This window comes from Dasypus novemcinctus, chromosome 5, assembly GCF_030445035.2.
Source record: "Dasypus novemcinctus isolate mDasNov1 chromosome 5, mDasNov1.1.hap2, whole genome shotgun sequence".
In the NCBI taxonomy this organism is placed as follows: Eukaryota; Metazoa; Chordata; class Mammalia; order Cingulata; family Dasypodidae; genus Dasypus; species Dasypus novemcinctus.
The window spans coordinates 133,088,411-133,102,904 of NC_080677.1; the positions used below are offsets into that span (position 1 = coordinate 133,088,411).

General features: G+C 37.9%; 1 protein-coding gene across 13 annotated transcripts in view; it reads right to left on the bottom strand.

The window, feature by feature from the left end:
* KMT2C (lysine methyltransferase 2C) overlaps window positions 1–14,494 on the bottom strand; it is a 357,676-nt gene that overhangs the window by 193,439 nt on the left and 149,743 nt on the right. For 11 of the 13 annotated variants that reach the window (XM_071215363.1, XM_058298033.2, XM_071215362.1 and 8 more), the window contains exon 3: window positions 7,391–7,529. In XM_071215363.1, the coding sequence (XP_071071464.1) occupies window positions 7,391–7,529 (139 nt within the window). The remainder of the gene's footprint in view (window positions 1–7,390; window positions 7,530–14,494) is intronic. The other 2 variants (XM_071215365.1, XM_058298034.2) reach the window with 1 other exon arrangement.

Consider the following 14,494-nt stretch of genomic DNA (forward strand, 5'->3'; position numbering starts at 1 on the left):
AATTTATGCTTATGCACATCTCAGCAGGCCCTCCTTGACAGCCACAGTAAAGCTTGCTGTCTCAAGCACTGTCCTGAGAGCTCTGAGATATCTAAACACTATAGGTAGAGCAGACAATCTCAAGAATTTGGCAACCTGTCAGAGGGCCTTACTTTGGAATATATGCTCCCTAAAGTAACAGAGTTAGACTCATTTATAATTTCCCTACACATGGCTCTTCTATTCCTTTTATTTTAACCTATAACTAGCACTATACTTGTTAAATATATGTCACAGAGACTTAAATCTTCCCTCTGTTCATATGCCAGTTGAACCCTGAGTCTCAGCAGAGTTACAATACCTACTCCTCTCCAGTTCATTGGACTCACCAGGACAACTAACAAAAGGATGATGATGGACAATGCCATCCTAAAAAACAGAGAGTATCTACAACTACAAGCAAGAGAGTTCCATCCATCTGCCCCATGGGATCTGAGGCTCCTCTCAATCAGGAACAGAGTGGGTATCACCATCCCAAAATCCTCAAGATTGAAGAATGAACAAATATAAGGTAGGAATGCAAATATGGACTAAAGTAGACTTACTATTATCCTAGCAATGGAAGAACGTCTATCATTGATATAAAGGCAGTGGTCACCAGAGGTTCTGAGGGGAGGAAGAGGGAAGAATAGGTGTACCATGGGGGGGGCATTTTTGGGATACCAGAATTAATTGTTCTACATGACATTACAATGATGGATATAGGCCACCATATATTTTGTCAAAACCTATAAAATTGTGCAGGGCAAAGTGTAAACTATAATGTAAACTATAGTCCATGGTTAGTAGCAATGCTTCCATATTTGTTCATCAATGGTAACAAATGTAGCACACTAATGAAAGATGTTCTTAATGGAGGAAAATGTGGGAGGGGGAGGGGTGGAGAATATGGGACTCCACTATATTTTTGATGTAACATTTATGTAATCTAAGGCATCTTTAAAAATAAAAAATAAAATAAAATAAATTCTAAGAAATAAAAATCCATGGAGAGGAAATAAATGAGCCAAGCCTTCCACTCAACAAGTTAGGCAAAAAAAGTAACCAACAGCAACAAAAATAAAGAAGGGAAGGAATAAGAAGGAAAAAGACAGAAACCAATGAACGAGACAACTGAAAATAAAAGAGAAGATCAACAAAGCCAAAACAACAAAGAATTTTAAAAATGTATTGTGAATCACATTAATATATTTGAAAACATACATTAAATAGATAAGTTCTGAGAATAATATAACATGCCAAAAGTGGTGCAAGAAGAAAGACAACTGGAATAGAAAAAAATTTTTTAATTGAACTGATAATAAGAGTTCCCCGTCCAAAAGAAAACTCATGAACAAATTTACATGTTTTGTATGTCAGGTCTCCCAAAATTTCAATGAGGTATAAATTCCTATCTTAAATTAGTTTTGCTTTTCTTTACAGAAAATGTAAGGAAACAGAAAGATACTGGGTTCACATTATAAAGCTAGTATAATTTTGTTTCCAAAACTAGGACAATATGAGACAATTACAAAAATTCATATTCCTTATAAATATAAATGAAACAGCAGCTAAATAAAATCCAAACTTGCATTTTAAAACATATTACAATCAAGTAGTATTTACCAATTTGTCTTTTTCTTATTGATCTACAGGAGTGGTTTTTTTTTTTTAAACACATTTTGAATACAAGTCCTTTATCAGATATATGCCTCAGATATTTTCTCCCTTTCTTTCATTTATCTTTTCACTACTGTTTTGGTATTTTCTGTGAAAAGAAGTTTTTTATTTAAATACAATGGAATTTATCTACTTTTTTCATGATTAGTGCTTTTCATCAGTTTTTTTTTTTTAATCTTTTCTTACCTCAAAGTACTAAAGAAATTCCCCTACATGCACTTCTAAAAACTTCATTGATTTGTCTTTCATGAATAAAAGTCTACTTTTTAAAAAATATATACAGAAGTGGTTGTGGCTCAACTAATAGAATGTCTGCCTACCATATGGAGGGTTCAGGGTTCTATACCCAGGGCCTCCTGACCCATCTGGTGAGCTGGCAATGTGCAGTGCTGCTGTGTGCCAGGAGTGCCATGCCACACAGGGGTGTCCCCTGCATAGGGGTGCCCCACAAGCAAGGAGCACACCCCACAAGGAGAGCTGCCCCATGCAAAAAAAGCACAGCCTGCCCAGGAGTGGAGCCTCACACACAGAGAGCTGACACAGCAAGATTACACAACAAAAAGAGCGACACAATTTCTCAGAGTCACATGACAAGAATGCAAGGAGACACAGAGGAACACACAGTGAATGGACACATAGAGCAGACAAATGGGGGGAAGAGGAGAGAAATAAATAAAAGTAAATGTTTAAATATATATAATTATCCTTGAACAACTTTTAGGGGGGAAAAAATCCTCTCTCCCATTGATTTGCAAAGCTACTTTGTCATAACCTGTCCATATTACACATGGATCTGTTTCTGCATTTCTTATTCTGTACAATTCGTCTATTTGTCTATCTCTGTAATAATGCAACACTGATTTAATTAGTACCTGTCTTAGTACCTGGTAAGGCAATTCTTCCCTCTTCTTCATCTGTACCTTAGTTTAGTCTCCCTCTCTCTTTTGTATATTTACATACTTTTTTTTTTTAAGATTTTATTTTTTATTTATTTCTCTCCCCTTCATGTCCCACCCCGCCCCCCCCACCCCACCCCAGTTGTCTGCTCTCTGTGTCCATTCGCTGTGTTCTTCTGTGGGAATCTGTGTCTGTTTTTTTTTTTTTGTTTTTTTTTTTTTTTTAATTTTTTTATTTTTTATTGACTTTGTAATAATATTACATTAAAAATATATATGTGAGGTCCCATTCAACCCCACCCCCCCACCCCCCCTCTCCCCCCCCCAACAACACTCGTTCCCATCATCATGACACATCCATTGGATTTGGTAAGTACATCTTTGGGCACCTCTGCACCTCATATACATTGGTTCACATCATGGCCCATACTCTCCTCTATTCCATCATGTAGGCCCTGTGAGGATTTACAATGTCCGGTGATTACCTCTGAAGCACCATCCAGGGCAGCTCCATGTCCCGAAGACGCCTCCACCTCTCATCTCTTCCTGCCTTTCCCCATACCCTTTGTCCATTATGTCCACTTTTCCCAATCCAGTGCCACCTCTTCTATGTGGACACTGGATTGGTTGTGTCCATTGCACCTTTATGTCAAGAGGAGGTCTGTGTCTGTTTTTGTTGCATCATCTTGCTGTGTCAGCTCTCCGTGTGTGCGGTGCCAATCCTGGGCAGGCTGCACTTTTTTGCACTGGGTAGCTCTCCTTACAGGGCGCACTCCTTGCACATGGGGCTTCTCTACACCGGGGACAACCCTGCATGGCACAGCACTCTTTGCATGAAATCAGCACTGAGCATGGGCTGGCTCATCACATGGGTCAGGAGGCCCTGGGTTTGAACCCTGGACCCCCCATGTGGTAGGTGGATGCCCCATCCATTGGGCCAAATCCGCTTCCCTATTTACAGACATTTTTAAAGTCAACTTGTCATGTTAAAAATAACTGCAGAAATTTTTAGTAGGATTTCTTGACCCTATAGATCAAGTAGGAAATAATTAATGTCTTTACAATATTAAGCTTCCCAACACAAGAATATAGTACTTCTGCTATGTGGGTGTTCTTTATTATCTTTCCATGAAGTTTTATAATTTTCCCATTAAAAGTCTTACTCATATTTTTATACATACTCCTACTTATCTGATATTATTTGACACTTTGAAAATAATATTCTAAACAATACTGTTTAGAATACTGTTAAGATCCTAAAATTATATAGAAATACAAGTGATTTTTGTGTTTTTATTTCATATCTAGCAATGGTACAAAAATCTTATCAATTACAATAAATTCTCAAGATTCTTTAAGATACTTTTCATATTTTCATACCAAATTCAAATTTTAAATCAAATTCAACCCCTTCATTTTATTTGAAGGAAACTAGAGTACAAGAAATAACAATAAATAAATGAAGGTCAAAAATGGCAGTGCCAGGAAGCGGAATTGGCTCGACTGACAAAGCATCCGCCTACCACCTGGGAGGTCCAGGGTTCAAACCCAGGGCCTCCTGACCCATGGGGTGAGCTGGCCCATGCACAGTGCTGATGCATGCAAGGAGTGCTGGCCCATGCAGGGGTGTTCCACACGTAGGCGAGCCCCATGACAAGGAGTGCACCTCATAAGAAGAGTCGCCCTGTGCGAAAGAAGTGCAGCCTGCCCAGGAGTCGCGCCACACACACACACAGCTGACGCAACAAAAAAGAGACAGAGATTCTTGATGCCACTGACAAGAATACAAGCAGACACAGAAGAACACACAGCAAATGGATGCAGAGAGCAGACACGGGGGGATGGGGGAAATAAATCTATTTTTTTTTTTTTTAAAAAAAAAAGGCCTAGACTAAAAGCCAGGTCTGTATCTACAACTATCTTTCTGCAGAATGTATATTCTCTTTTCTGCCTAGTGAAGAAAACAGTAGTGGGTGGTGATGTAGTCCAGAAGAAATAATACTGGCATTGTTATGTAATTTACCTCAAATTTATTTCCTCTATTGGTAAGGATCTAGCTAACCTTATTTTTTTAAATAGGCAATTATCTCAACATATATTGGATGATATGTTCTTTTCCATTAGTTTGAAAGGCCATATTTGTTCTAAATTAATTTTCATATATTCATGGATAGCTTTTAACTTTCATTCTTTCAAATAAGTATTTGATGAAGAGTAATAATGGTAGACACTGTGATAGGCATAGGGGCCAGACAGGTAAGTCAGTCACATACAGTCAGTTCTTCAAATCTGCAGAAGTAGAAAATCAAGCCAGAAGCTAAGGGCTACAGATGATATTAGGCACAGAATACTTTGGAAAACTCTCAGATCTCTGACATAAACTAGCAAATATTTTACATTTTGTACATCTCAATTCTACAGATGCATTTACTATTTCTAATTTCTGCTAAGGATATAAGAGAATAAAAGTTAAAGATAGGCAGCGGACTTGGCACAGTGATTAGGGCGTCCATCTACCACATGGAAGGTCCGTGGTTCAAATCCTGGGCCTCCTTGACCCGTGTGCAGCTGGCCCATGCGCGGTGCTGATGCGCGCAAGTAGTGCCGTGCCACGCAGGGGTGTCTCCTGCATAGGGAAGCCCCACGCGCAAGGAGTGCGCCCGGTAAGGAGAGCCACCCAGCACAAAATAAAGTGCAGCCTACCCAGGAATGGTGCCACACACACGGAGAGCTGACACAACAAGATGACGCAACAAAAAGAAACACAGGTTCCCGTGCCGCTGACAACAAAAGAAGGGGACAAAAGAAGAAGACGCAGCAAATAGACACAGAGAACAGACAACCAGGGTGGGGGGAAAGGGGAGAGAAATAAATAAATAAATAAATAAATCATTAAAAAAAAAAGTTAAAGATAGGCTTATGCTATAAGTAGTAGAACAATTTTAAAGTAATTCTAATTTTGAATTTCTACTTCTTATTTCTAATTCCAGCTTATTCTGTATTTGAAAAAACAAATTTGAAAGACTCTGAGATAAAGGTCAATTTTCAATTATTTGAAATTGATGGCTTCATCCATTATTCATTTATATGCTAAAAATTATTTATATAGCACCTAAACTCTATCAGTGACTAGGTACAAAAGACTAAGCACCTGCCTTCATGAAGCTCACATGATACAAAGGAAGACAAATAAATGAAATGTCAGGAAATGGCAAGTACTATGAAAAAAATAAAGAATTATGGAATAAAATGTAGTGCTGTTGCTGATTTATTTACTTTTCACCCTACTCTCTATTCTACCAAAAAGGGGGGGGGAGGGGAGAGGGGAGGCAACAAGTATAATGAATACCTGTATACCGTTTACTTAGACCTTAAACTGACTGAAACTAAGTTGAGACATCAGGATACCTCTCAGGAGTGTCTACACTATTATAAACAGATGAGTTAGGGAAAGCTTCTCTGGGGAAATAAGCTGTGCAAAAGAGAGTACAGCAAGTTCTAAGATCCTTATACAGAAATATGATCAGTATGTTTGAGGAAGGCTAAATGTGACTAACAAAATGAAGTTAGAGATGTAGCCAGGACCAGAACATGTTTTGTAGGAAATGGTAAGGATCTGGAAATTTAAATACAATTTGACACTTAATTTATATATATAAAATAGACAAACATTAAAGAAGGTGTGTGGGGGAGCCGATTTAAATTTTAGAATCAATGTTTTTGCAATGGTTCTAAAAACAAGCTGGATTGTGGAAAGGTAAAGAGAAGTAAATTAGTTAGGGGAGAGTCTCCTAAGGATAACAGTGGCTTGAACTAACAAGTAGGTAAGTAAAGACAGTAAGAAATTGTTTAGGATAACTTTGGATGCTGAGCTACAAGATACACTGATGAACTGAACTGGATATGAAATATGACAAAAGATAGAAATCAAGGATTAACTCCAAAGTTTTTGGTCTAAGCAACTGAGTGAATATTGGTATTTACTAAAATGGGGAATCTCAGGAAGACATTAATTTGGAGGAGGAGTAGGGGCAGAATTAACAATTGTTGAGGATATGTATTGATTACGTGTCTAGTATACTTCCAAATGGAGATGGCAAGTTGACAGATAGATATGAAAGTCTGCTGCTCAGGTAAAGGTCAGCACTAGAAATACAAATGTGGGGTTCATCAGCACACAAATAGGAATAATAACTATCAGACTGAATGAGCTTTCAAGTAAAGATGAGAAATAGTCAAGATATCTGAGGACTGAGCCTTGAGGATCCAAACATTATAAAGATAGAAAGTCTAATAAAAACCTACAAAAGACATGAAAAAAGAGTGAAGGGTGTCAAAAGCAAAAGAAAGAAAACATTTCAAAAAGATGGGAGTAATCAACTAATTGATAATTTCATCATTTTATTCATATCTTTCAAATAAAGGCTAAAAAATACAAGACTTCAAAGCTGAATTATACATTGATAGGCTTAAATATCCTGTGTTTTTTTTAAAGAATGACTGAAGGTAAAGAATGGGAGTATAAATCTAAGTATACAGGTAAACACCAAAAATTAATCCTTATAGTTATTTTTTCTGCTAGAAATAGCACACTGCCTTTGTACTACAACAGCCTAAGCACACAGAAATACCTCCCCCAACTACAAATGGAGCTATCAGCCTCAAATTAAAGCTACCTGTAACAGAATTCTATACAGACTTACATCTTAAGCTTGCGCTTCCTGAATTTTCTCTATTCAACTCACTGCCATTCTTTCTGTCACTAATATCCAACCCAGCTGCATTCATTCTCTCACCTGATTTTGGCTTCCACACCAACAGAGACCATGGAACTAGCAGATTCTTCAGACACAGAACGCTGAAATACTGGAATTGGCTGTCTGTTGTCCACTTCTGCTTCAGCATCCTCTTCTGCAGACTGTTCTTTGATTTCTGCTTAACAGAAAACAAGAAGATACAAAGAGTCATTTTTGTGTTTTTATTAGTCATTGGCGAATCTATCTATAAAGCATACATTGTAATGGAGAAGAATCAAACAAAGATGTAACACAAATACAAGAAAATTAAGCAATGGCATTGTTTATATTATTCTGTATAGCAAAATGAAAAAAATAATGTAAATCAAGGCATACATTTCCTTGTGCCCAAATAATAATTTATTCAAGGAGATTTTATACAAATAACTATTAATCTTATTTTCAAGATTACAGCAATTCATTTTTAGAACAAATGTATTTCAATTACTCATTTTTTTCAAGTTTCTTCACAATTTATAAACTGAAATTATCGCTACTTTAAAACAATCATTATACCCTCTTATTATCATCCATGTAAAAGCTAAATAGTTTGAAAGAATACACTTTAGTGACTCTATTGCATTTCTCAATTCTCCTCAAAGCTCAAACTCCAGATACTTTATACATCTTTTCTCAGGAGGTAACTTAAGTGCTGAGATTTCAAAGCCATCGTCCTTAACACCATTTCTTTCTTTAAGTAAAAATGATACATCTATCCTGTCTTTCATACTGTAGTACCAAACATGAAAGCACATTACTCCTCCTAATGTGATTTCACAATACTTTTTCTGGAAGCCAACATAAATTATAGTAACACTAGCAACTGCAAATATTTTCTCTTGACTAGATCCTTTTTCTCTAACTCAAAATTTATTTAGAGCTTTTCTACACATATAAAACCCAACCCCTACCAAAAAAGCATTCCTAAAGCACTTTAATCTCCACCTCTCTCTTTCCTTCCATTTACCATCAAACTTCAAAAAAGCCACTTAAAAGTAAAAGAACTCCATCACCTTCCCCCTCAATTGACACTCCCTAATATGAATCCACAATCCTATTATACCAATTTTTCTCTCCATGGCCACCAATAACTACAGAACAATCCAAGGACCATTACTAAGTCAGTAAACACCCTAAAAATCCATTTGACACTAGGAAGTGGATGTGGCTCAACTGATACCGGCCTTTGCCTACCATATGGGAGGACCCAGGTTCAATCCCTGGACCTCCTGGTAAAAAAGAGAGAAAGCGTGCCTGCATGGCAAGCCAGTGTCTGCTTGGCGAGCCCAGTGCCTGTGCAGTGAGCTAAGTACCCACCAGTAAGCCGAGTGCTCGCGTGGCAAGCTGGGTGCCCGCGTGGCAAGCCAAGTGCCCATGTGGGTGTCCATGCAGCGAGCCAAGTGCTCACATGGTGAGCCAAGTATCCACGCCAGTGCCCATGTGGGGAGCCGAGTACCCACGCGAGTTCCTACGTGTTGAGCCAAGTGCCCATGTGGTGAGCAGTGTGCCTGTGCAGCAAGCCCAGTGTCTGCGCAAGAGAGTCACACAGCAGGATGATGACGCAACAAAAGAGAGACAAAGGGGAAAGTCAAGTTGAAGCACAGCAGAGACCAGGAATTGAGGTGGCACAATTGACAGGGAAGAGGTTCCCAGGATAGAATCAGGTGAATCCTAAAGGAGAAAGATGAGAAGACAAAAAAGAGAAATAGATACAGATGATCACACAGCAAATATACACAGACAGCAAAAACAGCAGGGCAAGGGAAGGAGAGAGAAAAAATAAATACATCTTTAAAAAAATAATTCATTTGACACCAAGGAATATCTGCCTCTTAATAAAAATGCTCAAGCAGGGCTTACAAATGACACAGGTTTTGGAGTCACCAGTTCTACCATGTACTAACTATGCAACCTTGTGCAAAAGTCCTCTCTCTCAGTCTGAACTGGCTTACCTATAAAATTAAGGTACTATCATATACCTCATGAGGGTGTTAATGAAGATTAAGTGGTCTCCCTATGTCTGCTTCTTTAGCTGGTTTCTTTTAGACACCTCTAAATGCAGCCTGTTTTTTTTTCTTCTTACTTTTAAACAAGTCAATTTTATTGATATATATTAATAAAGTATACAATTCATCCAAAGTGTACAATAAATGGTATTTGGTATAATCAGATAGTCGTGCATTCTTCATTTCAATCACCGATGTTCTTGATATGTTCTTCCTTAAAGAACTTAGGCTTCAGGGAAGCGGACTTGGCCCAGTGGTTGGAGCGCCATCTACCACATGGGAGGTCCGCGGTTCAAACCCCGGGCCTCCTTGACCCATGTGGAGCTGGCCCATGCGCAGTGCTGATGCGCGCAGGGAGTGCCATGCCACAAAGGGGTGTCCCCGCGTGGGGAAGCCCCACGCAAGAGGAGTGAGCCCTGTGGGGAGAGCTGCCCAGCGCGAAAGAAAGTGCAGCCTGCCCAAGGATGGCACCGCACACACAGAGAGCTGACACAACAGTATGACGCAACCAAAAGAAACACAGATTCCTGTGCCGCTGATGACAACAGAAGTGGACAAGGAAGGCGCAGCAAATGGACACAGAGAACGGACAACGGGGGGGGGGGGGGGGGGAATAAATAAATAAATCTTTTTTTTTTTTTAAAGAATACCTCATTAGTTAAATGTTTAAAAAAAAACAAACAAACAAGAACTTAGGCTTCAACAATCTCCCCTGGATTTAATGATTTTTAAATCAACATCTCTATCCCTTATTCCTCTCCTAAGTTCCAAGCCCATATTTTAATTACATACTGGACATTATCTAGCAAGGTGAACACTAAATTCCAAATGAAACTTGGTCTCTCAGATCAGCACTTCAACCTGACTTCCTTATTTGTAAAACTATCAAAATCTTCTAGAGTAAAAATGAATTTAGGGAAGTATTTTGAAAAATGAACAACTTAGATCTATTCATTTAGTTAGAAAAAGCATTAATACTACAAGGAATTGTAAATTGAAAACAGCCCAAGTGTCCATCAAATAATGAATGGATAAACAAAATGTAGTATATACATACAATGGAATAATATTCAACTGTAAGGGAAAAACGATATCAGGATGCATATGACAACATGGATGAATCTTGAGGATATTATGTTGAATGAAACAAGCCAGACACAAAAGGACACATATTGTATGAACTCATAAATATGAACTAAATGTGATGAGTAAACTCACAGAGGTAAACTCCAGAGTACAGGTTACTAGGAGACAGAATGTCAGCTGAGAATGGGAGCAAACGCTTAATGTATGTAGAACTTTTAATAAGATTTACCATAAAAAATGTAGTGAATAGAGTTGACAGTAACACATTATAGTAAGTACAACTAACACGGCTGATAAATGTGACTGTGGCTGAAAGGGATAGTCTTGGATGTAAATGTCACTTGAAAGGAAACTAGAGAATAATCTGGGGAATGTGGAATATAATGATTTCAGTGGTGGATTAAGATTGTGGTTAATAGTATAAATATAAGAATGCTCTTCTTTTATAAATTGTTAAGAATATGCTGATACATGGGGAAATTACAACTAATATAACTCATGGATGATAGTTAACAATATTATAATATTTTGTAGCAATGGCAGTAAGATATTATTCTAATCTTAAGGGGCAACAATGGGGAGATACATGGGGATAAGGGATTTTTCCTTCTGGAGTAAGGAAAACATTCTAAAATTGACTGAGGTAATGACAGTACTACTCTGTGATGAAATGGAGAGCCACTGCGTTTGCATTTAGAATTGATGATACAAAGCATGGGACTATATAACACAGGAAATCCAGTGGTGGAAGATGGATTGTGGTTAACAGAATATGAGAATGTTCTCTCATGAATGATAACAAATACATAATACTAATATAAAGTGTTAATAACTGGGTATATTGGAGGAAAAATACATCAAATGTAAGATATGGGCTATAGTTACTAGTAATATTTTGATGATGCCCTTTCATAGTTTGTAACAAATGTTTTACAATAATGCAAAATGCTGTTGGTGGGGTGATGTATGGGAGCCCTGTATGATGATATGCATGTTTGTTCTTAAGTTCACAACTTAACTATATACTTATGCATGTTCAGGTATGAATGATAAACTTCAATAAAAAGTTAAAAAATAAAAGGAGTGATTTTATTCACAGCAACAACCTGGGTTTAATCTCTGACCACTAGATGGCACACCTGCAGTGGTAATGATATGAAAGAATCTAATCAAGTATAAAGAAGTTCCCTTAGAGCAAAGGTTCTTAACCATTTTTGTTCCTCAGACCACTTTGCAGGTCAGATGAAAACCAGGGACCACTTATTAAGTACACACTATACTATTATTAGAATGAAAGTAAGGAGATAAAACATGGGAATAGAACATAGTGAAACCTGTTGTGGACAACGGTCTGGGGTTAATAGTACAAGAATATTCTTTCATGAACTATACAAACGTACAACGCTAAAACAAGGTATTAATAATAAGGTAGCATATGGGAAAAATACACTGAATGTAAACTATGGACTACAGTTAATAGTACTATTTTAATCTTCAATCAATTGAACAAAGGTACCACTCTAATGCGAAGTATCAACAATAGGGTGGTATATGGGAACACTGATTTTTCTGTAAACCTACAACTACTCCAATTTTAAAAAAAAAAGAATAACATCTGACATATTACCTATTACCCTCATTTAAAAAATAAGAAAACTAAAGGTTGAAAGTTAAAAAAAACAAGCTAAAGATCTTGATGTTAGTAAGAATGAAAAGTTGGGATTCAAAACCCCATCTTTTTAACTCCAAAGCTTCTGTATGTTCTTTTCTCTACTCCATACCATCTGCTATAGATTCTGACTGTAGTATGTAAATTGTATGGATAAATTTTTTTAGTTGCCCCCCCCCCTTTTTTTGCAGCTTGCTTTGCTGTCTGTTCTGTGTCCATTCGCTGTGTGTTCTTCTGTGTGTTTGTATTTAATTTTTTAATTTTATTCCCCCCTCCTTTGCGGCTTGTTGTCTGCTCTATGTCCATTTGCTGCGCATTCTTCTGTGTTTTTACTTGCCTCCCTCTTTTTGTTGCGTCACCTTGCTGAGTTAGCTCTCCATGGCGCTTGCGGGCCTGGCGGCACTTCGTGGTGCTTGCCAGCCAGCGGCTCTCTGCGGAGTGCAGGCAAGCCTGCCTTCACAAGGAAGCCCTGGGGTGCGAACACAGGGCCTCCCATATGGTAGATGGGAGCTCAAATTATTGAGCCACAGCTGCTTCCCTGGATAAATTAATTTTAACAAGAAATGTTTTAACAGCTTTGCTGGAGCTACGGTACTAGGAGAAATCATTTGTTGAATGTGAAGAATATGAGATGAAATTGGAAATACAAGAGTTTAAAACATTTTGATTTAGGACAATTATGAAATTATTCCCCAAAAGGCCAAGTAATACTTTGAAAGGACTGTATATATCCTACAAATATACTCAGCAAACTCACCAACATGATAGCATAATAGACTATAAGATGCAAAAAATATTCCATAGGTTCAGTTATGGTCTCCCTTATCAAAACAATACATTCTTTCAAGCATCCCATTTTTAAATCAATTTTCCATGTATATTTATTGAGATCTGGAAAGGTTTGGAAAATCCTATCTTTATTTTTACTAACCTCTAACTGAACTAACCTCTGACAGAAATTTAGAATTCTAAGACAATATTTCATTTTGAAAGTAGGCAAAAATGTGCGATATTAGCAGTATCTGTGTTTCTGTCACCAACAAAAGACAAAAATATTTTCTTATCAGTTATTGCAGATATCACAGAATATTGACCCTCACCATTGTTTCAAAATTACAAGAATTCTTAAACTCATTGCTAAATTATTCAAGTGTAAATTTTCAAAAAGTCACACAATTTTAAAATTTGAGTTTTACTGATTTATTTATTTTTAAAGATTTATTTTTATTCTCTCCCCCCCTTCCCTCCCCCAGTTGTCTGCTCTCTGTGTCCGTTCGCTGTGTTCCTCTGTGGCCACTTCTATCCTTAGCAGCAGCACCAGGAATCTGTGTTTCCTTTTGTTGCGTCATCTTGCTGCGTCAGCTCTCTCTGTGTGCAGAGCCATTCTTGGGCAGGCTGCACTTTCTTTTGCGCTGGGCGGCTCTCCTTACGGGGTGCACTCCTTGTGCGTGGGGCTCGCCTACACGGGGGACACCCCTGAGTGGCACGGCACTCCTTGCGCGCATCAGCACTGCGCATGGGCCAGCTCCACACGGGTCAAGGAGGCCCAGGGTTTGAACCGCGGAACTATCATGTGGTAGGCGGACGCCCTAACCATTGGACCAAGTCCACTTTCGAGTTTCATTATTTTGATATTTCAATATAATTGCTTACCTTTTTAATTCTATGGGGTTTTTTTTTAATTCATTTTTAAACATTACTTGGAAAAGAAACTACAGGCTTCATGAGACTGCCAAAGAGGTAAATGGCACAAAAAAGGCTCTATGTGCCTACCATTCAGAGGAGACTACGGCCCCCAACACGTTAGGCTGCAAAGAAAACTACAGAGAATTTCTACTTCCACTAAAGGTGATTAGACAATTCAGAACAACTCTTCCACTGAAGACAAATAAAAACGATGTGTGAACTACTTTAAAAAGTAAACCAGTTTTAAAAGCATCAAAAACCAAAATAAGGTAATAAGGAATTACCAGGCCAATATCCAAGAGAGAACCAGTGAAGAAAGTAAGCCTTGAATTCAGGCTGCCTTTCCAATGGAGACACTAGCCAATCAGGAAGAGGAAACTGAAAGCCTTCTTTTTCAACAGACTCAAGAACAGTCTAGAAATCTAAAACTGTCCAGGTATGGAAGCCCTGGTAAATTTTACTCTACTTTGGGCAGGTGCACCAAAGGGCTGCACATTATTGTAAGGATGAATGGATAATTTCCTTAAAAACATAAATTACCTAAAATTACTCAAGAAGACACAGAAGATCACAAAAGATCAAGTAAAGAGATATAAGTAAACAAAAAACTTCCCAACAAAGAAAACTCCAAAAACAGATAGCTTTTCTGTTGAACTT